General features: G+C 35.4%; 1 protein-coding gene across 15 annotated transcripts in view; it reads right to left on the bottom strand.

Annotated features, from left to right (window-relative positions):
• The window catches only part of LOC143227828 (ras GTPase-activating protein nGAP-like), a 215607-nt gene that overhangs the window by 50719 nt on the left and 140286 nt on the right, over positions 1-24602 (bottom strand). For 14 of the 15 annotated variants that reach the window (XM_076459160.1, XM_076459169.1, XM_076459102.1 and 11 more), the window contains one exon: positions 11420-11523. In XM_076459160.1, coding sequence (XP_076315275.1) covers positions 11420-11523 — 104 coding nt within the window. Of the gene's footprint in view, positions 1-11419; positions 11524-18161; positions 18184-24602 lie in introns of those variants that run through there. The other variant, XM_076459204.1, reaches the window with a different exon arrangement.

The raw sequence follows: 24602 nt of genomic DNA, 5'->3' as shown, positions 1-24602 counted from the left end.
ATTCTTTACCGTACCTTATTTAAAAAGAAAAAATTCTAAATATGCACAGCGCCATACTAATTAATATATTTTAATTGGTGATGTCAGTAATCATAACAATATCGTAATTATCAGAGTCACTAGATGTGACAAAACACTTCCTTAATTAAGTGACGTACATCATTTTCTTTAACTCAATGATCAGAACAACTACGTGACGTAAGTTACCGAATGTACGTCTCTCCCTTCAGTCAGCTTAACGGTAAATTTAAAGAATTAAGACGCTAAAAAACACAGGGTTTGACTCTCTACAATAAACTGAGCGCAGATAGTCCATTGTGTAGCTTTGCGCTGAAACCAATACTGTATCCTAATAATTAGAACAAGTAAGTACGGTAAAATGTTCACTGTTCCTTACTGAACATAAGTAACACAAATGTTCCCTTGTGCCTTATTGTTTATAATAGTTGAATAATATTGATTCATCACTACATCGGACTGCAAATAAAAACTAAGTAGAACAGATATTTCAATGTACGTTATAGCTGAATGACCAGTATAAGAAAATAACCAAATTCTCGTTTTTACCGAGAACCTGGCAAACTTTAAATTGTTCTATAAAATAAAACATGTTTGTTCAGAGCTGCATCGTTCCAAACTTTGCTAGGCCTAATTATTTAAAATAATTATGTAACCATCAAGCCTCCGATGTCTTATATTGTGTGAAACAATTATGAAATCAGTTTCCGATATATTTTATTATACAAAATAATTATGTAATTGTAGTCTCCGCTGTATTATGTTGTACGAAGTACTTACGTAATCATTAAATCTCCCATGTACTTCACTGTTCGAAATAATTATATATTCACCAACCGTCCACCGTATTCTGTCGTATGAAATGCAAGTCTTCGTTGTACTTAACTGTCAGCGTGAATATGTTTCTTTGACCCTATACTGAAACTGAAAACACGTGCAACAAAAACGTGCAATGTAGCCTATTAGTAATGTTATTAAAGAGTTAAGACAAGTATAGGTAGCAGCATACCTTCCAAATGTTTTCCGAATTTTTCAAAAAAAACACACGAATGTATAAAATACATTCATATTTCAACTTGTCCTCATAATCCTGCCAAATTAATGACATTTTTTGTTTGTAAGCTAAATAATGAAAGCTTCAGAACACATTTACTTTAGAGTACATTACTGAAGAAAAAAAAGACGTTTTGGCTTCACGCAGACAATGAAACGTGACAGTTCTATTCATAAAAACAACATACGATATAATAGTCACATAACAGAATGAATTAATAAAAAAATTATCACGAGATAAATCACATGCTGTCAGTGACCGAGATTATATTTAAAGTATACTAACAATTAATTACGCTTGTCATAACGCATTGATATTAAGCTCATTATATTTTTAAATGCTATCATAAATTATTTATCTTGTCCACTAGGAGTTTTCAAGAGTTAGAAGACAGAATAATAATAATAGGCCTAATATTAATTAATGTCTTGTGGCAAATGTAATCAATTATAATCATGCTTCGTCAACTTGTGAAAGGAGTTCCTACCGTAACAAATGGCCTATACAAATAGTCTGCCGAATACTATGTTTATTGTATCCTAGCTAGCCTGAAGTGCTTGGATTGAACGAAACGCATCGTTGGTAATGGATACGGTGAATATAATCTGATTCGAATACTATCATTACACTCTCTTTAATTGTTGAAAACCCCAAAAGGACTATATAAAGAATATAGTGTTAGCAAATATAACAGACCTAATACTAACATTGTATGACAAGTGTAATTCGTTATAACCATGCTTTATCATATTGTAAAAGGCATTCACACCACAACAGTTGTTATACTAACAATAGACAGGGCTAAGAAACATGCTTTGCATGCACAAAAGGGCTTCAAAAAAAAAAAAGACCTACTTACTACTAGTTGATTTATTTTCTTAGGAATGCATACATTTACTAAATCCGAAGACTAAATCCCATTTCTTGAGAACATCGTTTTCTCAAACTTCGATATAACAGGCCTTAAAGAGCGAAAATATACGTTTTAACTAAACATTCATTAGTTAATTTCCTGTGGAACATTAAAAGATTTTGGTGTTTTTTTTTTAGTTGTCACATAACGATGAATGTAGTTTTACGTGAAAGCAGAAACAATTTCCACACAATATTTAATACATCTTACAAAAGTATATATTTATCTGACTGACCCCTGAAGGTTCGAAGTCAGCACATGGGATAACGTTCACTAACAGAAAACGGACCAAGGAGCTACAAACTGTATGTACTGATCTGCTTTTCACACACTAAGAATTACAGGACTTTGCATTCAATTCCAGTCCTTTAAAAATAATACATTACGATAAGCATTTAGTTCCGTTTGCATTCGTGATGGCAAGTTTCATTAAAAAGTAAAAGCAATGTGAACGATAAAAAAAATACTGTACCAAGTTAGTTACACCTTTTGGAATGAAACGTGGAAAGTGGTGGAAATCAATAGTGTCCTACAACTGCATTAAAATTTCTATTCAAACATGCATAAAAAAAACATGTAAACATGCACCCACTGGTCGTATACACATTGATCAATGATACTGAGGGATAATTAGTGTTTTCTGTGTACTAACTATGATAAGGCGAAAATTACTGTTGTTTTATAATGTCAATGGCACTCCTGAATTTATTTTGATGCAAAACTTGTATCACGTGACTGGTCATGTAAGATTAAAGGAAAGGATGGGTGTTCTCCATTAGCAATTTTAACAACAGTAATCTATTTAAATGCATCCCTGCTAATAGTGAAACACCCTAAGATCCCAATTAAAAATATTTGGGCAATTCCACGATGTCAAGAGCATTAATTCGACTCAGACAAGTTAAGCACAACAAGTCATGGAAGGAGGGATACAAGTATCACAAAATTTAGCTAATAGGATGTGAAGTCACATTTAAACCATCAGAGACTTGATAAAGGTTGACCAATTTCAACTGCTCCGTAAGGCGACCTTGGCTCGATGCAATAGGAAGGCCGCAGCTTTTCAACTGATTCAACAACTCAGAAGAGCAACTAGACCATAAGATCAGTATGCTAACAATTTTAAACTGACTTCTTAAGTTTGATCATCACAACATAGATCAATGGTGGGTGATCCTCTAACACAATGACTCTCTACCGGTGGGCCAGGAGACACGCAATTATGGGATATTTGTGGGCCGGGATTGCCTTAAACTACACTGTCATCTACTGCTTTTACTATTCTCCCAAATATCCATGCTTTGATGTGCGAAACGTTACTAAACTTCACTCTAACGCAAAAAAAGAAATCAACGTTCAAAACATATTCTAATCTCTCACCGATCTTCTCAGGGAAATTTAGAAATACTTAAGTCTCTTGTGCAGCCATCCAGTTTAAAATGACAGATACTGGTGACCATATACTTTTCGTGGTGAGAGTGTAAATACCTCAGAGCGTTGGCTATGAATTAAACCGAGAGTGAAACATAATTAACAATTTTAAAGTTCATGAAATGATTTAAATTGATATATTAATTTAAACGTTTCCTGTTACTGAGGAAGGGTACTTATGTTCTTTCTGCTATTTTTACAGTTTGGCGTAATCTTTGCAGAACAAAGTTCACGGGTTATAAATGAAGCTGAGTCGATGGATAACCTTTCACCAAAAATAACTGACGGATAAGAAAGAGGTTAAGGGGTTTAATATAATATAATAAGGATCGATTTACTAGGTTATTATTTGTCAACAAAGGTTATTGATCTTTGTTATAATGGCTTTGGATGTGTGTGTGTGTGTGTGTGTGTGTGTGTTAATATGATCGTATTAATATATCACGTTCATAGTAACTAAACATGTTACAAGCAATTGTAATAGTTTCCGAGAAACCAATAACCTAAAATATTTACGCAAATCTGTTTCATTTAGTGTTGTTTTTTTTAAAGATACATAATGGGCTATCTGTGTTCTGTCCACCATGGGTATCAAGATCCGGTTTTTCACGTTATAAACCATCATATTTACCACTAAGACTCCAGGGGCATTACACAGTAACTGATTTTTTGATTGAAGTATATATTTTTTTTCGCTCATTCTGTGGATGGACAGTAGAAAAGTAATATAACAACACAGGCTTCGGAGCACTCAATGTTGGTGCTAAAGCTGCTAGGCAACATTACTGGGATTTCGATAGGCGGGAGGTGGGACATTTATTAATACTCCCCTACAGTATTAACTAAAACATTATTTTATTAATTGTACTTTATACTCGTTTATCTGTTGAATTAAGCACTTACAAAACAATTTCATTATAACTATTACTGAGACGTAGCCATTACACACTCAAAGTAAAATACACTGTTTCATTATTCTGAGCAACAACAACAACAATTTATATACATATAACGAACAATAACAAGAAGTAAACATGAAAGTGTATGGATTTACTTTTGTTTTCAATCGCAATGTTACACAAAGGGTTATCTGCGCTGTGCCCATCGCGAATATTGGGCTCCGAATTTTAACATTATAAACCCTTAAACTCACTGTTGAGCCACCAGGAGACACGAGTTTGCATAAGATAAGGAAAATGTGATTGGATAACATCGATAGTTTCGTGAAGATCATTTATCATCAAACCAGTTTAAGCTGGTGATAGATAATGTTACTGGCATGGAAACTGCTTTATGCATTTTGTTTTTTTGCATATAGATCGTTATATTATTTAATTTCAAGTGTGTACACTAATAAACAGACAATTGTAGGCAGTAACCTCTGTTTTTGAATTTCGCGCAAAGCTACACGAGGGCTATCTGCGCTAACTGTCCCTAATTTAGCAGTGCAAGACTAGAGAGAAAGCAGCTAGTCACCATCACCCACCGCCAACTCTTGGGCTATTCTTTTACCAACAAATGGTGGAATTGGCCGTAACATTATAGCACCCTATCCACTTGGCCATGCCAGACCCAGTAGCTTCTGTCCCGACCAAGCAGAAATAAATCTATTTACGCGTTTTATCACAATACGATAAATATTCGTTATCAAACTATACATAAGCAATTTACAATTTCATTAATTGTTCACGAAAGTTTCCTTTATTTCTATAAACATCATAAAATAAGAGAACACACACATACATATTATATATATTAAAAAATATATATCATACTTAATGTCTTTTCAATATTAATCTGTTGTTATTTTCACAGGGATGCCAAAATGAAAATACCTGGTATTGTTTTCCCCCCCTTTTAAAGTATGATATTTTACCCATTATACACTTATTAATGTGTTTAAGTAATGGGTTATTATTTGCATTTTTAATAGGAAATTTATGTAAATGTATTTTTAAACGTAATTTTTATGTTCTTCCAACACTTCTTTGCTTGGAATAAATACAAGATAACACACAAATAACATTACGTGAATTAAAATTAAACCTAGAATTGATAAGAATGTATTTTCTCCGCAGTAAAGCCTGCATAGAAATTAGCAGGATATGTTACAGTAAAATAAAAAAAATATATCAAATCTATAACGCACGATTGATAATTCAAGGGAGATAAGACGCCCATGAGAGTCTGTAATCATACAACAATGACTCTTGCTTATATGTATGTTACTGGGAAAAAAGAATTATTACGTGATGTGCAACTTCGCGAAATATTTATCCTGTGTGCATGTAAGTCTGCAATAGGAGGTCATGATTTTTCCCGTTTCGCCTCCATCTTTCATCACGGAAAACTTTATTTTTCTTCATTCGAAAAAATACAGAAAAAATGGACAGTTGAATTTACTGAGCGTATAGTAGATCAAAAATAAAGTGAAGGGATCACACGCAGGTTAGACGTTTACGGAGTTATAAAGCGATGAATAGCGTCAGAAAGAGTTCTGTATTTCAGTTGTTCAAATATCAACTCGTTTTGCGACAGAAAAACTGCCTTTTGCCACATTCCTCACTTTATTTCTTGAGTTTATATTGTATTCATACATTGTCATCCCTACCAACTGTTGGCACCCCAAGTGAGCACTGGCGCCTCGGGTAATCGGCAAGTATATTTAGTGAAAGTAATACAACTTTTCGTACAAACATGATTTGATTTACTCGAAGAAAAAAAAAATAACTTCCTCAAATTTGTTTTCGTTTTATGCATTAAATATATTACAGTGAAACTACAGTAATGAGAACATTAATGTGTCTCTATGACCGAAAATATCATTATAAGCGAGGCTACTCAACTGATGATTCAGGGTATTGCAATCATTGTTTTAGTTCCACTACCATTTCAATATCGGTTTTTGGTTTTGAATTTTGCGCAAAGCTATACGAGAAGTATCTGCGCCAGCCTGTCCCTAATTTAGCAGTGTAAGACTAGAGCAAAGGCAACTAGTCATCAGCCCCCACCTCCAACTCTTGGGCTACTCTTTTATCAACGAATATTGGAATTGACCGTAACATTATAACGCTCCCACGACTGAAAGAGCGAGTATGTTGCTGTGACGGGGATTCGATTCCACGACCCTCAGATTATGAATGGATTTCCTTAACCACCTTCGATATTAAAAACATTTTGTATCACGAAGTTAATGTTCATATTATTTTAGTTGTTCCCCACTTAGTTAGCTTATTTTTTATCAGAAGATCTGAGTAGTGTTTATGATCACATACTTATTTCAGGCCTAATTCACTGAGTTGCAAGTCCTCTTCTAACAGGTCTAAGTGCATGAGGGCGTGAACTGAATCAGGGAGAAGTTCCAAAACACTTATATGTAACTGCAGGTGTTTTGTGATAATTAAGAGAGAAATGTTGTTGTCAAAGAAAAAATATTAACAAGAAAACTGCGAATTATGAAAGTCCATTTGTTACTTGCAAGTGACGTATTAGCGTTGTATATAAATTACACTGTCGTTTTCTATTGAGATAATCTGTCAGTCTCTGGATAGAGCCAAGACTCCCTCGTGTGGAGGTCATTGTTCTTATTGATTGATAGTTTTAACACTATTCCTCTAACTACAGACACTGTGAGAGGTAATGCTCATCCCAAGACTTTTGTCTACGCGAGTTTCTCTTGACTTCTGAAATAGTGTAACATTTCCTTTCTGGCATCTCCCCCTAAAGCAGAACCAAACACGAGCGCCCTACCAATTAAGCTACAAGTTTAAAACATCATTTAGTGAATCATGCTTTCTCTGCGTAACTGTGTGGTACAAGTTTATGTACTGCCTCGGGAGTTTTCATTTCTTTCTTCTATACCAAATAAACAAAGACCCAAGAAGCGATGAGGTGTAACAAAAATACTTACTGACTTCTGTATGTGAGCTGGCATTGAAATATGAAGTAGAACATTATATATATACATAGCCACACTGAATAAACTTGATAGAAAATCAAGTTGAAATGAAAAAGAACCACTTAAAACAATCCTAACAGCAGAGAGTGGGAAACTATCACCCAGTAATACGTTTTTGAGAAGCTTTAAACAATGTATAGATGTCGATATAAACCCACATACCAGAGATTACGCTAATTTAGCAGTAATAAAAATGACTATTAGTACACTGCATGCCGGAAATAGGTTATAAGAGTAATTGAAACTGCTGTGACGTCACACTGTACCTCTTAATTTGCTTGTAAAAAATACAATGATAGAATTACTAGGGAAAATACTGAATTGACGTGCAAAGTGGTCAGTGTAACATTTAAGACGTTCAATTTCAGATTTATGAATGTGTTATTTAATAGTGTATATAAAAAAACAATGTGATATTAACCCGAAGTATGGTATAATAGATATATCAATAACAGCACTGTTGGGGCGTATAGCCAGCGAGTTTTGGAGGCGAGCCAACTTTGAAAACCAATTTTTTGTTTCTACGAACCATTACTGCTCTGAAAATTCGTTATATTTCATTCTTTACAATGACGCAAATACCACACTCATAGCAAGTGATGTTCTAATAACTTTCACTGAGATGGTGCGAGCTATTAATTTCCTGTTGTTTTTTTTTGGGGGGGGCGTACAGTTTAGCTTATTTGATACAACAAAGTAAAATAAAGTAGATTACAATGTTTTTTTGTTCTCACAGTTTTCTGTGCTAAATCCCTCATTTTACTAAGCACCTTTCCCCCATAATGAGACATAGTTAAGACACACTATAACAACAGATCTCTCTTACCGAGTTAAGTCTATTAGGGCAACATAAATGTTTCGAATGGGTGGCTTAACTGATGTACTTCTATACAGTGTAACACACATGAATGGCTAAGTTATTGGGATCCCACAGAACCAAGTCTGTATACTCCATGTAATTTATATAAGGCTCATTGTGTCAAATTATGGTTTAAGCCCTATACATGTGGAGATGTAGCCACATCCCTGATGATTTACAATACATTATAACACATAAGATATTTTCGATTTTCATTAGGACTATCAAAGCGGTCGTTTTAAAAAAAAAAAAATTATTTTACCGGCTGTTAAAATTGGAGCTAGCAATTGAAAGAAACTTACCAGAAATCTGTGGAAACCAAGACAAAACGATTGAATAAACTATAAAAGTAATGCTAACACACCCTCAACACACCATGTGTAGAACTTTACACAAACTTTTATGTGAAAAAAGTACATTGTCTAAAATACACCCAATATCTTGAAGAATAAAACAATGCGATCAAAACTGTTTGTTTTGAATTTCGCGCAAAACTTGCCTACATAATTTAACAGTGTAAGACCAGACAGAAGGTGGCTGGTTATCACCACCCACCGCCTGCTCTTATACTAACGAACAGTGGGATTGACTATCGTTTACTAAGGTCCCCAAAGGTGAAAGGACGAATATGTTTGGTACGACGAGGATTCGAGCCCGCAACCCTCAGATTAAGAGTCAATTGTTCTAGAACCCTGGTCATGCTGGGCCTAATCAAAATTGAAAAGAAATCTAAGTACGCTGCACAGGAGTAAAACGTGCACATAGTAAGAGTGTTGTTAGGAAGAAATACCACCCCATCGATAAAAATTGCATCTGTACATGCATAATAGATGTATACAGTAAAGTACTTCTGAGGTTTCTAAAATAAATGAGACGTAGAGTTAGCACACAGGATCACCTACAAAAGTTGTAATGTTTTACAAATGAGGCTCAAAACTCGAACACTTTCGAATAATTGACTAATGATCTTCTTTATTATCCTGAAGAATAGTAAGCTATTCGAAAGCGCTCGAGTTTTGGGTCTCGTTTGGAAAACATTACAAAATAATTCAAATATATTCTTTTAATATTCATATTAAGTAAGACAAAATAAATTAGATCACTCTACACGTAACCCAGTTTTAATTTTAAGTAAAGCATCTAATCAGATGTTTCTTAATTAATTTTACCTTTTCAGTAATCTTAACAGTAACATGCAAAATCATTTTAAATGTGAATTGCAAACACGGGCTAAGAGACCAGATCAGAGACCGTCAGGGTTCAGGTACAGTTGCCCCCTAACTCTGAACTGACATAACAATAGGTTGCGATTCAAAAGTTCAGCAGAACCTGCCACAACAATAGGCTATGAATCAAAAGCTATTGTTTGTTGCAAGTATACAGCTACAGAATTGGTTAACGTGGATACAGAAACTAGTTTTCAGCGTTACAGGTCTTTGGGCTCACGAGTGAAATTATACCTTCCACTCTGTGTGCGTTTTGATTTGTGTTTGTTTTGGAATTTCGCACAAAGCTACTCGAGGGCTATCTGTGCTATCCGTCCCTAATTTAGCAGTGTAAGACTAGAGGGAGGGCAGCTAGTCATCACCACCCACCGCCAACTCTTGGGCTACTCTTACCAACGAATAGTGGGATTGACCGTCACATTATAACGCCCTCACGGCTGAAAGGGCGAGCATGCTTGGCGCGACCGGGATGCGAACCCGCGACCCTCAGATTACGAGTCGCACGCCTTAACACGCTTGGCCATGCCGGGCCGATGCGTTTTGAATAAATACACATTCTTTATTTAAAATGTTCTTACTTTTACGTATATATTCGTTTAATTCACACAGAAAAATTAAAACTATTAGAAATATTTCAGGTGGCTTTTGTTTTTTTTGTTTGTTTGGGAATTTCGCACAAAGCTACTCGAGGGCTATCTGTGCTAGCCGTCCCTAATTTAGCAGTGTAAGACTAGAGGGAAGGCAGCTAGTCATCACCACCCACCGCCAATTCTTGGGCTACTCTTTTACCAACGAATAGTGGGATTGACCGTAACATTATACACCCCCACGGCTGGGAGGGCGAGCATGTTTAGCACGACGCGGGCGCGAACCCGCGACCCTCGGATTACGAGTCGCACGCCTTACGCGCTAGGCCATGCCGGGCCTTTCAGGTGGCACACTGGCTGTTTTCAAAATGAAAACAGGACCAGTGTTTATTTGTTATAGAATTTCGGGAAATAAAGGAATATCTACATATAGCTGTCCATAATTTTGAACTGATATACTAGAGAAAGACGACTACTTAGCCCTTGGACTATTAATTTATGATCGAATAGCAGGATTTAACCTTAATTACTACAGCTCACCAAAGGACACAAAATACGGAGAGCGTTTTTGCAGAAATGTGCCACGAACCCTTAGCCTTTGGATTCACAATCTGAGATCGCAGACAATTAGGTCATCACAGACAGTCGGAAACCAACTTTTTTTTGTTTGTGTAATTGTGTTAAATTCTGCACAAAGCTACTCGATAAATCATCTTTTTATAATCCGTTCCTTAATTATAAATGACGGACTAGACGCAATCAAAGAGTGGCCCAAGGTCACTGAAAGGGTGAACAAGTTCAAAGATGAGAGTTAAACCCTCAACTCGCATGTCACGAGTATGGTGCTCTAATCGCCAGACCACGCCTGGCCAGTAACAAAACGAGATAAGCTTACAATATCTGCCTCAATTAGTATGGTCATGAGCTCGAATCCGCTGACTCTCAGTTTAAAAACGATTGAGAAATACATATTGTATATTTGATAAGGTAGATAGGTTTCCTGTTAGTATGGATAGGGGTCAAACCCCCTGACTCTAACCTCAACGAAAGAATTAACAAATATTTATAATTTACTTCAGTAAATCATTTATAGAAAGGTGTATGGTTTAAGTTGTATAAACAGATAAAGTCTGAAATCCTAAATATAATTAATCAAAGTATCCACAATAAAAACTTTGAAGGTTATAAATAAACCACGAAAGAAAGAGACCACTTATATGTACGAACGAAACAAGAGATATTTTATGAGAAAATGTAATAATGTTACAAACGGTTTATAAAGACGCACCAGAAAAACAAAACAATTTAATGCGCCATACAACACATTTTAACATTCCGCTACAAGATTAATTATTGAAATATATTTGTCTTACCGCAAAACGGGACTGAGTTGGTGTATCCATGTTACGCGACCCAAGAACAGGAGTAGAGGGGGCGCTGCCTCTACGGTCTGAACAGGCTTTTTCATACGACGATTCTGTAAAGAACAAATGTGATTGGTCAAAAAAAAAAGTTAAATTTTCTTCGACATGACGTAACGATATATCTTCAATCAACTATTAACACAAACTAATAAACTAAACAAGCTACAAAGTCAGATGGAACTTCTTGTCCCTTTTTGCAGTTTCTAGGGGTTCAACAACACAGATTTCAGATCGTTCACAAAACTCTTTACTGTTAATTAATTAGTTTTAAACTCAAAAAGTGGTGCGTCTCATTCTGGTCGATGTTTTATTACACATAATGACTGTACCTTCGTTTTAAATCCACATCGCAATCATCGTAGGTTAACCGTCAGACTTCTCAGTTAAGGTTATTTATATAGGGTAAATATAAAGAAAACTCAACGTCTAAAATTATTATATCTTAAAAAGTAATTGTCCTAAGAATGGTTAATTTTTCTTCCAATGATACACACGCACAAACATAAGTTGAATTCAAGAAAGTTTTAACAAATTTTCAATATACTTTCCGATAATAATTTCCTAACCCTAAATTAACCAACTGAAAGCATCGTCTGTTCATTCACCCTCGTAAATCCTGCACAGTTACACGTGTTTTATTCAAATCACTAGAATCGTGTTACTGGAAAAAAAGAAAAAAAACAGTTTGCGAGAACAACGATATTCAGTATAATATGGTTTTCATACGCCGTGTACAACGTCTAAAATGTTCCGAGTAAAAAAAACCTATTACGATTCTCAACAGAAATTAGTGAAATTTTGTTCATAACCATTTTAAATATGAGCTTCTTCTTTAAAATCACACGGAATATGAACAGATTATTTAAAGAGGTTTGAAATCATTTTGCTAACTATTGTTTGTTTGTTTGTTTTGAATTTTGCTCAAAGCTACACGAGGGCTATCTGCGCTAGCTGTCCCTAATTTAGCAGTGTAAGATTAGTGGGAAGGCACCTAGTCATCACCACCCACCGCAAACTCTTGGGCTACACTTTTACCAACGAATAGTGGGATTGACCGTCACATTATAACGCCCCCACCGCTGAAAGGACGAGCATGTTTGGTGCGACCGGGATTCGAACCTTCGAGTGTGCTAACTAACAAAAATGAACGAAACACAACTATCTAATAAAGCTCCGTTGGAAACTTAAGAGACAAACACGTAAACCTTCTTTACAATGTTTACATCCAGACAAGTCTTACAAACTGTGATAAAAATATCGTTATTTATGCACATTACAGTTTTACCGTGGTGGCAGTGTTTGAAACCGAATCATTCTCGTACTTTGATGCCTTTCATTACACGTTTTCTTGTTTACGACAAGCCTACCTTTTTTTATGTAGTAAAAACAAAAACTACAGGAATCAACCTTATGCCATGTATCATTAAACTGCGTATATGAAAAAGTGCGTTTCTCTGTGGACGAAGCAACGAATGCTCAAACAACGCTGACGTTACAAGCATACCAGGAACACTTCGGTTATAAATAAATACTAAGAAAAAGAAACCATGACGTTACCATGATTCAATTTAAACTGAAAAATCCTTACTTACTAAAAACACTCATCGGAGTCGATTCTTTTTCTTCTAATTCGAACTAAACATTCTGCAGCTTGGGCAAGAATAGATGCAATTAGTGAAGAACTGAGAGTTTTTTTTATTATTATTATTGTCCAGAACTATTTCTTTCGCAAAATCTCGTGTAAACATGTTAAGGTCAAATGGTATGTGTGACAAGTTACAAATACGAAGTAGAACGTATCTATTTACAGAGTGCACAATAAAAAATTAAAAAACCTTCTTAGAAAACAAATATTTACAGGACACATTGTATTCTCAGTGTTTTGTTGTTGTTTTCTTCTTCGGTAATTATTTTTCACTGGCTTGGTAGAATTTGTGACGACCTGATACGTCAATAAACGAATTTTAAAGGCAATTGGAGACACTTGTGAAATTTCTAGCAACATAAAAAGACAAAATATCAACTTAATCGTGACTTCATCACGGATATATTTTATACGAGATAAAAAATTAAGATAAAAAAACATCACTAATACAACAAAACCGTTTTCTATCTACGGGTACTGAAGTCTAAAAACCATTAAAGAAATACTATATTTTCACTGGTACGTATCAAGCCAATCAGTATAAAAGTGTTCAGAAAAAAATGGTGTTGATTTGTTGTTGTTTGTAAGCAAGCACAAAGCTACGCAATGGGCTACCTCTGCTCTGCCCACCACGGGTATCGAAACCCGGTTTCTAGCGTTGTAAGTCTGTAAAGAAACCACAAAGCCACTAGGGGACATTCAGAAAATGAATACTCTGATATATTTCTCTTGAAAGGTGCATTAGCCTTATCAAGAATATAACAAAAATAAACAGAAATATATAAACAGATTTAAGGGTAAAAAAAAAAGACTGACTTCTTTATGTTAGACAATCAGAATATGCAGTATCGACATCAAATATATAATTGTATACTTAATTGTATCCGTGAAAAATGTGGACTTTCTGCTGGTCCTCAGAAAATATAACCTAAAAGGAGAGCGTATAACACAGATTGCTAGTTCATAGTATTAAAGTTGTTTTGTTTTTTTTCACCACCGGGAAGCATCCAGTATTTTCTGTGAATCCACTAAATAACCAATCTCTTATTACTTTACAATATATCTTTTTAAGCATGTACACATAATTCATAAATTAAGATTACCAAGATATAAAAGTCCAAAATGCTGGATTTTAAAATAAAGTACAGACATCTTATATTTGGCAAAACGTGTACATTTTTATGGATTAAATGTGGCTTACAACAATTATTGATTTAAAATAACATTTATTGATTTTTAAGGCGTAAAACGGTTGTCTCATGGGAATTATTTTCGAATCATTTAGCATTAGGCTTGGTGGCATGACGTATTCAGACCGCTAAAACCATAACATTAAAAACAGAGGAGTCTCAAAACAGATGTAGGCATGATACATCATCATACTTAACATCTGTGTTCCATGTGTCTTTACTCAGTACTAACTACATGATGAGCGGAAACTTACAGACATGAAGAGGGTATGAGTTCATATTCAAACAATGTGCAATTACGTTACAATAAGTTAGTTCACTCTCTTTTATGAAATACAGGTTTTATGGCATGTTCACTTTGTTAAACTGCATTCACCAGTGACCAAAATTCAAAGAATAATTACAACACACCCTTAAAAAAAATTGCAACTACCCGGCTTCCAAAGAGAGTTTTTGATGTTATATCAAAATTTATAAACATAAATCAATTTTATGTTGTACAAGAGTGTAAAAATGGAGATAGTGAAACAGACAACCAACTTTGTAATGTACAGTTTGAAAAAAATAAGTACAATTAACAAAACAATAAAAATACAATGACTGATCCAAACTACACAAGTCACCTCAAAATGCACAACAAGTCACCATTTCATGTTCTCCTTCTATCAAACCAAACTGTCACTATAGCTGCAAGGGGTGGTCGTGGCCAACAGGTTATTGCGCCCAAAGTTTGAAACCATCAGCGTGATTTAAAAGTGACTGCAAAATTCTAATATTTGACTACAGAAGAGTAACCCACGAGTTGGCGAGGGGTATGGTTGACTAATGCCTTTCATCTCGTTTATCAATTCAAAATTAGGAACAGTTATGTGCAGACATCCCTCGGGTAAACTTCATACGAGATTCGTAAACAAATATACGACTGAGAGTAATTATATTGCTTGGCCTCATCATTGCTATTTAACCCCCACCTATAACAAAGTCTGTATAGTATTCCTAAACTGCTAGCTGTGAAAGAAACAAGACAGAAATTCTGTTGAAGGCATGGAAATCATGAAATGTGGCTACACGTGTTCTATCGCCACACTAAAGCGATAAGTAAAGTAAAACTTAATGAAAGAGCGTCAGGAAGTTCCACGAAATAAAAGACCAGTCTGAACGGTACTGAAAGTCGATTCCTTACCATGCAATTAATCTTCATTGATGGATCTCCTATATACAAAACTATCATGTGTTAATATCATAGAAGTTTTGGTTCACAGAACCCTGTAAAGCTAGCGGTTGCTTTGACTTGGTTGTTGTCAAGCGCAAAGCTACACAATGGGCTATTTGTGCTATACCCGCTACGTGTATCGTTGAAACCTGTAACTCTAATAATTCCTAAGTCGTACTGGTAAAAAGAGCAAACCCCGAATTCTGCATAATATGATTTACTATGTTGATATACTTAAGTAACAGCCGACATATAGATGAAATTACCGTTAACCAGAGGAAAGTAAATCAGTTTACAATATCCATCATTAACCCTCCTCTGATGAATAGGGTAGGAACTGACTATCATTTCTATACAGCACCCACGGCCTCAAAGTGCGGAGCAAGTTTATTTTTACTTATTTTTGCATTAACTGAATGCGAAACATGAACTCTTAAATTCGCAGACTGGACACATTAACCACTAGTTAGATCCCGGCCCAACAAAATTAATAACGGTTAAAAAACTGAACCATATTACAAAACTACATAGTTCAATATATACAGCTACACTTTCTTTACGTAAAATATTATATGTCTTCTCATCTTCTGTTTCAAATAAGCAAAAGAAAATTTTATCGAAATTCGTATTGAAATAGCTAACGGTCTTTAAATCTGTGAGGTCGGAATTATAAGTACTGTATCTCTAAATACAAAGAAACAAGAAAGATTGGCGAATGGTGTGAACCACACATAATCACGATTATTTTTACGTAATCTAGCTAAGGCTGCTTTAATTTAATAGAAAATAAATGACATTATGAAAGCACGTGACTGCTCTCAAATCCAATGTTTTATTCCTTTGCGGGAGAATTTATAAAAACTCTATAAAGACGTATATAAGGGCCAGAACCAAGACAATATACTAATTAAGCGACGATGTCGATTTCATGCAGTTTCTAGTTCTACATTACTGGCAAAGAAAAGTTAATTATAATACGTAAATAAATTCATACACCGGAACAGAACAAGTAATTATGAAACTGGAGAAAAGTAACCATTACTAACGAAGTAATTCTTTCCTTTTACTTCATGCTCTAATAGCAAACCTTAATTGGCGTTTTATCACCAAAATCTATGTTGGTGAAATCTCAGCGTATACATCCTTCACTAATGTAGCATGAAAGACGGGAAGACTGATTCGGTCTTCAATTCATTATGTAACTTTCTTTTCTTTCACTAATCTAACATTTCGTGTTTCCTTCGTCTCTACAACACTTAATTTGTTGTTTTTACATCAGGTACCCACCAGTGTTCTTTTCTTTCCAGTTTTAGTTACCATTTCATGTCTACTTCCCTTTAACTTCAACCTTGGTTAAAATCCACCGTTTCCATCGTTTCGTGAACCAACTAACAACGTGTTTTGCATTTTTTCTTCTTACTTACACTAACATTTAATACAATTCCATTAAGTCCCTTCCCTCTCAACAAACATTCGTAGTTTTCCACTTTTCTTACTTCCCTCACTTAAGAATAGTTGTATAGAGGCCAGGTGCTGCTGACTAGTTGCTCTCCCTCTGGTCAGCAGTTTTGAATTATGTATGGCTGTGCTTGACCCTCTGAGGTCTTTGGCCTGACGATTTAACCCATGTATCATTTAAAGTATCATTCAATTTCAAAATACGAAATGACAAACCCATGTATCATTTAAAGTATCATTCAATTTCAAAATACGAAATGACAAACCCTTTGTATTCATTTAAAGTATCATTCAATTTCAAAATACGAAATGACAAACCCTTTGTATTCATTTAAAGTATCATTCAATTTCAAAATACGAAATGACAAACCCTTTGTATTCATTTAAAGTATCATTCAATTTCAAAATACGAAATGACAAACCCTTTGTATTCATTTAAAGTATCATTCAATTTCAAAATACGAAATGACAAACCCTTTGTATTCATTTAAAGTATCATTCAATTTCAAAATACGAAATGACAAACCCTTTGTATTCATTTAAAGTATCATTCAATTTCAAAATACGAAATGACAAACCCATGTATCATTTAAAGTATCATTCAATTTCAAAATACGAAATGACAAACCCTTTGTATTCATTTAAAGTATCATTCAATTTCAAAATACAAAATGACAAACCCTTTGTCACAAACATCAATCTTTCTCCTTCTTCCACCTAGTACCAACTTAATATCCAGTATCAAGCGTTCTCGCCCTTTCACACCACATCTAACGTAATTTGTTTTCTTTAACTGTTTACCAAATCTAACACGTTTTAATTTCTTTTATTTCTTCTATTGTTGTTGTTTGGTATTAAGCACAAGGATACACAAAGGGCTATCTGTGCTCTTCTTATCACGGGTATCGAAATCCGGTTTCAAGCTGTACAAGTCCGCAGACATACCGCTGTTCCAATTGCGAGGACATATTTCCTTCCTTTTTAAATAACTACTTACTATCCCACTTACTTTCTTACTTCAGCTAACATTAAACGTTTATTTTTCTTATCTCAACTTAAATCTAACGTTTCCTTCCTTTCTCTATCAACTTAAGTTCAGCACTTCTTTCCTTTTTAACTTTAATAACATACATCGTTTCCAACTTTCCAATTCTCAGTTAAAATAACGGTCTCTTCTTTTCCTACCTGATCATCAGATCCAGGAATCCTTTCATTCACTACCATAGTCAACATGCAGTGTGTCCACTCTCAGCCATCCCTCGTTGTATTACCATGCCAACACTCCTTTTCATGTTTATTTCAGTTAACAATTCTTAACTTTCTTATTCATTCATCTACCATCCTAAATCCTTTTTCATTGCTGCTAATATAGATACATTACTTCCGTTTCTTGCCTCAAATAACATTTTACGTTCCCTAATTTCTTACATGAGTAAACACACCTTTCAGTTTTTTTTTTCAAATAATATTCATGTTTTTTAACCCAAGCTAACGTTCTACTTTAACTACCTTTCTTACCTTACTAAATAGTCCACTGCTCCATTACTTTCGTTCTACCATTATTAAACCTTACTTACTTACCCAAGACTCACTCACTCTCACTTTAAAATCCTTTATCAGCAATGCCTCCTTTTAGAATAAACCCAGCCTTAACATCACCCTGTTTTTTTATTATTATTGTTACAGAAGACACCTATTTTAAGACGACTTTGCGCTACCGGTATATTTCAGAACATAAATGTGCAATTAATGTGAATTATGTGTATTCATTATGAGAAGTTCGCTTACAAGTAAAAATGTGTCATTTGGTATTCATGCGTGAAAGCATTAAACCCAATATTATCTGATATATTACTTAGGCAAAGAATTCATGAGAAATTTAAGTGAATGAACGGACACTGCCTGCTATAGAAACACAAGTGTAGAAGACTATGTTAGGAAAGGCGGAAGAAATTCGAAACGTCGTCCTCTACACTTGTTTCTACAAACAGACAGTTGCCGTCCATTCAGTTAAGTCTCTACAAAACTAAAACCTTTCTAAATACAAGCAAGAAATTATAAAGCTATGGGAGGGGTTGTTGATGATTGTATTCCATATTTTGGGAAAAGTTTTAGATCATTTTGTTATTAGCGGGCTTTATACGAAACTACTTACAATAGAATTGTGTAACATCGCTAAGTTAATATCTCTTAAAACTGTGCAATTTCACATCTTACCGTTTATATACGTATGTATATATGTAATTCAGTTTCTAGATGATAGATTGATGCGAGTAAACAAAAAGTCTGTTATAACATGGAAAACTGTGTGTTTAAGACACGCACTACTTGCAGATTGTTTATAAAAACAAGGAAATAATTACCATTAGTCATGCTAGTATGTGCATGACACACGAAGACTTCGATTGATGCGCATGCGCATCTGCTACAAGAAAAAAAAAAGCATTTTTTAAATCTTTAAATTCAAGGAACAGCTGTAATACGGTGACAACTTATGGTGAATAGAGCATTTATAGGGTCACGCACATTTCTATTTATCTATTCGTATCTCATGTATACAGTACCCCGCTGGTACAACGGTAATGCTCCGAATTTACAACACTAAAATTAGAGGTTCGATTTCCCCATGGAAGATATAGCAGAGAGCCCGATATGGCTTTGCTGTAAGTAAAACACGCAAACCAACTTACGCATAAAAATAGCGGAACTTGAGCAGTTAGGAACGTACTACAAACAAATCGATGAAATACGAGCATAAATAATTCTGTCAGTTGGCCTGGTTTGTGCTACTCTACATTAATTCTCGACCCTATATCATGACCGTTTCGTCATCAATATTTAATTAGGTATTTTAACGTAAACATCACGTCATAATGAATGTTTTTGTACGCAAACAGTTTTACATGGTGCTAGAAATATCTAAAATTACATTAAAATTTTATATCCTTTCTTGCCAAACATGGAGTCAAGAAATTCAACTAATTTACAAGAGACTTAAATGGCTCCATGAACCCAAATCTTTTCTTCTTTGGTATATGAATATTTGTTTTTACATTGACACAATAAACATAAACTGCTTTGTCGTAAGCAGCTGATCATTTTCGTTTCTTTTGGCACAACTATTTAATGTTAACAAAGAACTAACATTTTTTTTAATCTACAGTTTGAATCTTTCTGGTAATTCATCAAATTTCTTGACGTTTCACATAAAATTGTATTACGAAATCGCCTCGTCAGAATATTTTAAAAGGTTCGAAAACATCAGTGAATAACACTAGGAAGTCCCCAGTGGCACAGCGGTATGTCTGTGGACTCACAACGCTAGAAACCGGGTTTCGATACCAATGGTGAGCAGAGCACAGATAACCCATTGTGTAGATTTGTGCTCAACTACAAACAATCAACACTAGGAAACATTTTTTAAAAGTTACAGAATTCGTTGATGGAACAAAATACGGAAACAAATACGTCATTTTCAATGGAGAGAAAGTAGTTCAATGATGGATTGTGAAATCGCATATGATAAACGCAAATGTACAGCCAGAGTGTCTCACGTCTTCGTATTATGTATAATGTACTTTTATTTGTGAATAAACAGCTTGATTTAAGAGACTACCGCGTTACACGCTGTTCTTCCAGCCCCTGAAGTTTTGGCCAGCCTTTTCACTGAACAGCATATCGTTCCGGGAATTTTAGATCATAACAATGCCAAGCGCGCAGAGACGTCTTGGGTTCGGATACAGCCGTCACTAATTTTGAACTACTAACCAGAGAAAAAGAAGGCAGTCAGTCAATAGCACCTTCTGCTGCGAGAATTTTGATGGGATCTTTAAACCGGAAAATGGAATGAACTGTTATTTTAAAAAGTCGTCTACAGTTGAATGTGAGTAGCGTCTTCAGTTTCGTCTCGAATCTTGGACTCTTCGATTAGAATTAATTGATAATATTTAGTGGTGGAAAACATAATTCTCACATAAAAAAAAAAAAAATCTCTCAGTAATAAGAGAAGGTCAAAACGTAAACGAATACAAATCTCTTAGAGATATTGTATGACAGATCATGTTACATTGAGGGGATGTGGGAGGAACAGTAAACCTCAAGACCTGAAGTGACCTAGTTTCATGCTAATAAAACAACTACAAAAATTACCGAATTATAATTTTACTTTACATCAAGTTGAATTACCATTAATGTTTTGTCTCCCCCCTCCCACCCAGTAATCAACTGTCAAAAATCAAAACCCTATTTTAAGTTGTTTGAATTAATACCATTTGCTTAGAAACTGGACATCAAGTTCACACTAGTTTGAAAGTATATAAAACTTTTATGGTTTGTTTGTTGAACTTCACACAAAACTACTCGAGTGTTATCTGTCCTGGCCGTCCCTAATTTAGCAGTTACAGAGTAAACGGAAAGCAATTAATCAACATTACCCATCGCCACCTATTGGATTATTCTTTATCAACGAAAAGTAGCACTAAACGTTATATTATGACGTCCTCACGGCTAGAAATGCGAACACATCCGGTGACGAGATTCAATCCCATAGTTTGTGAGTCGATGGCCCTAACAACTAGGCTCAACTTTTATGGAGAGTAAACCTCAGCTGGCGTATACATTACAGTATACATGTGGACTGTCCTAATATTAGGTTACGCCTTGTCACACTGTCAATGTTTCACATGGTCGCATTACCTCTACGATATGATTTTATAATGGTAAATGACTTGTTTAACGAGTATAAGCTATCAATACAACACTAAACATAACAAAAGAAAGGTAACTATGCTTTATGGTATTTTAACTATAACAAAGTACGACAACCATGTTATAAAAATCCGTCAATCCACTCCTCGGGTTAGTTTAAATCAAATGAGGTATCTTATTATCCGACGGGCCTGACATGGCCTAGCGCGTTAAGGCGTGCGCTTCGTAATCTGAGGGTCGCGGGTGCGCGCCCGAGTCGCGCCAAACATGCTCGCCCTCCCAGCCGTGGGGACGTTATGTGACGGTCAATCCCACTATTCGTTGGTAAAAGAGTAGCCCAAGAGTTGGCGGTGGGTGGTGATGACTAGCTGCCTTCCCTCTAGTCTTACACTGCTAAATTAGGGACGGCTAGCACAGATAGCCCTCGAGTAGCTTTGTGCGAAATTTCAAAACAAACAAACAATTATTATCCGACACGTTATCTGAACTGCAAATGTTTGCTCAGTCAGCCCACACTCGTTTATTAACGATACAGTTGGCTTTACTTGTTCGCTGTTCATGACTTTTTACCTCAATAAGCAGCAGCAAAGTCACTGCGAAGAGTAATAGAAGCCAAGCAGCAATGCTTAGAATCGGACTGTTGATAAAGGTCTAATGTAATCTAAACCATTTCCCTGAAAGAAACATCCCCAGAAAATCTTTAATGTGTAGATTTACTTGACGAGATGCAACGCATTCCACTCATACGAGATATGACTGAAGCCCAGTGAATATAAAAACCAGTTTTAGGTCAGTCTCATTTTCTTTAGTGGATGTGCACCATTTTACAACGGTGCAAACTACAGTTTATTTGTAATAGCATATATCACTACAAAGAATTGTATAATGATGTCCGTGTAATGCGTGACATCATCAGTGACACTGGTAGAATGTATGTCTATACGTTCATAACTATTAATTCCTGCACACATTATATTTTCAGCATGGGTTGATGCACATGCATCTATGAGGATGCGTAACAAGTTTGGTTCCAGATTCTGTCGAAATGAATATAAAATTATGTGGTTGCAAAGTGAGGTGCAACTCATTTGAAAAAAAAAAATCGCATCACATGTCGTAGTGAGTATGTTCTTGGCAACATTGCAGATAAGATTTTTTGTGTCTTACTGCGAGATAAATACACCTTATTGTAGATCTTGCAATAAAAATCGACCTTATGAAAAAAAAACAAAAAAGTGGATAGATCCATTTGAAAACGAAAATCTGAAAACAACGCACAACTTTATTGTCACAAAAAAGTATTATGTCGCCGAACTTATCATAAAAATTAAATGCTAGGTTAATTGCAATTTTTTTTATGTAAATCGTAAACAATTTGAATAAATGTGAAAAGCTAAAAATATAATTTCATCTGGAATCAAAAATAGCACTAGTATGCAGTGTTTCCATTAGCAATTCTAAAATAAAAATCGTGACAGGAATTTAGTTTTTAAAGGAAAAAAAGGTTCCTAAACTGGGTTTGGTTTGTTTTGAATTTCGCACAAAGCTGCTCGAGGGCTATCTGCGCTAGCTATTCCTAATTTAGCACTGCGAGACTAGAGGGTTGGAAGCTAGTCATCACCACTCACCGCCATCTTGGGCTACTCTTTTACCAACGAATTGATTGTCACATTATAACGCCTCCACGGCTGAAAGGGCGACATGTTTGGTGTGACGGGGATTGGAACCCGCGACTCTCGGATTACGAGTCGAGTGCCTTAACTACCTGGCCGTGTCGGGCTCTAAAACTGGGGTGTTCAGGAATATTAGTATCCTCCTTCGCCCGCCCTGTTTCCGATAATTTGTTTGTAACACTCGTGAATTATTTAATTCTGGTGAAAAAAGGTTGATCAATTGTTGTCTTCTGACGAATTTAAAGTCTCGAGATTGCAAAACGGGGAAATCAGCAGAAGAGAAGAACCAAAGCGACAAACATTCAACAAAGCGTATTATAACAAACTTCCCGTGATTTGGTCACTCGGTGGCTGGGATCTAAAGATGCAATGCCATGGCTGGGAGTATTCCGAGAAAACACTAATAATTCTTGTCACGGCGTTGATTCACACTCACTCAACAGTTGGGAAAATCGGAAGTTCTTATGTAGATTAACAAGAGTCAAGAAGCCGATATGTGGGAACTTGTCAACATCTCCCAACCCACCTTCATGAAAAGGGCATCCGAGCTATTATTTGTCAACAGTCTTGAAATTGTTGCTTTATCACCAGCATTTTAGTAACGAGCCAAACGAGTCCAGAAAGAGTTAATGGAGAGCCATATTAGTGCCTCGTGTTTGAAAGTAAACTCTACTGCAGTTATTCATTTCATATGTAAACCAAATTGCTTATAATTGCGTTATAACTACAACTTTCTTCAGCTGAATTCATAGATTTTATCACATTTTCTGCCAAGATAAACACGGAATAGGGGCCCGGCATGGCCAGGTGGGTTAAGGCTTTCGACTCGTAATCTGAGGGTCGCGGATTTGAATCCTGGTCGCACCAAACATGCTCGCCCTTTCAGCCGTGGGGGGCGTTATAATGTGACGGTCAATCCCATCATTCGTTGGTAGCCCAAGAGTTGGCGGCGGATGGTTATCACTAGCTGCCTTCCCTCTAGTCTTACACTGCTAAATTAGGGACGGCCAGCGCAGATAGCTCTCATGTAGCTTTGCGCGAAATTCAAAAACAAAAAACAAATATGGAATATACACTACGAAAGTGGGAAATAATTATTTCATTCTGGATTTTGTATTATTTCTAATTGAAATATATCGTTCTTATCATCAACTATGTTTGAATGAAATAAATACATTACAAATGTAATTTACTCTCATGACTAACAATTATGAGCTCGACAAACCGATGTCCTTCTATTTACAAA

Source organism: Tachypleus tridentatus, chromosome 1 (assembly GCF_004210375.1).
Source record: "Tachypleus tridentatus isolate NWPU-2018 chromosome 1, ASM421037v1, whole genome shotgun sequence".
Taxonomy (NCBI): Eukaryota; Metazoa; Arthropoda; class Merostomata; order Xiphosura; family Limulidae; genus Tachypleus; species Tachypleus tridentatus.
Note: the sequence above shows the minus strand (reverse complement) of the source record. Positions and strands in the feature narration are given on the sequence as shown.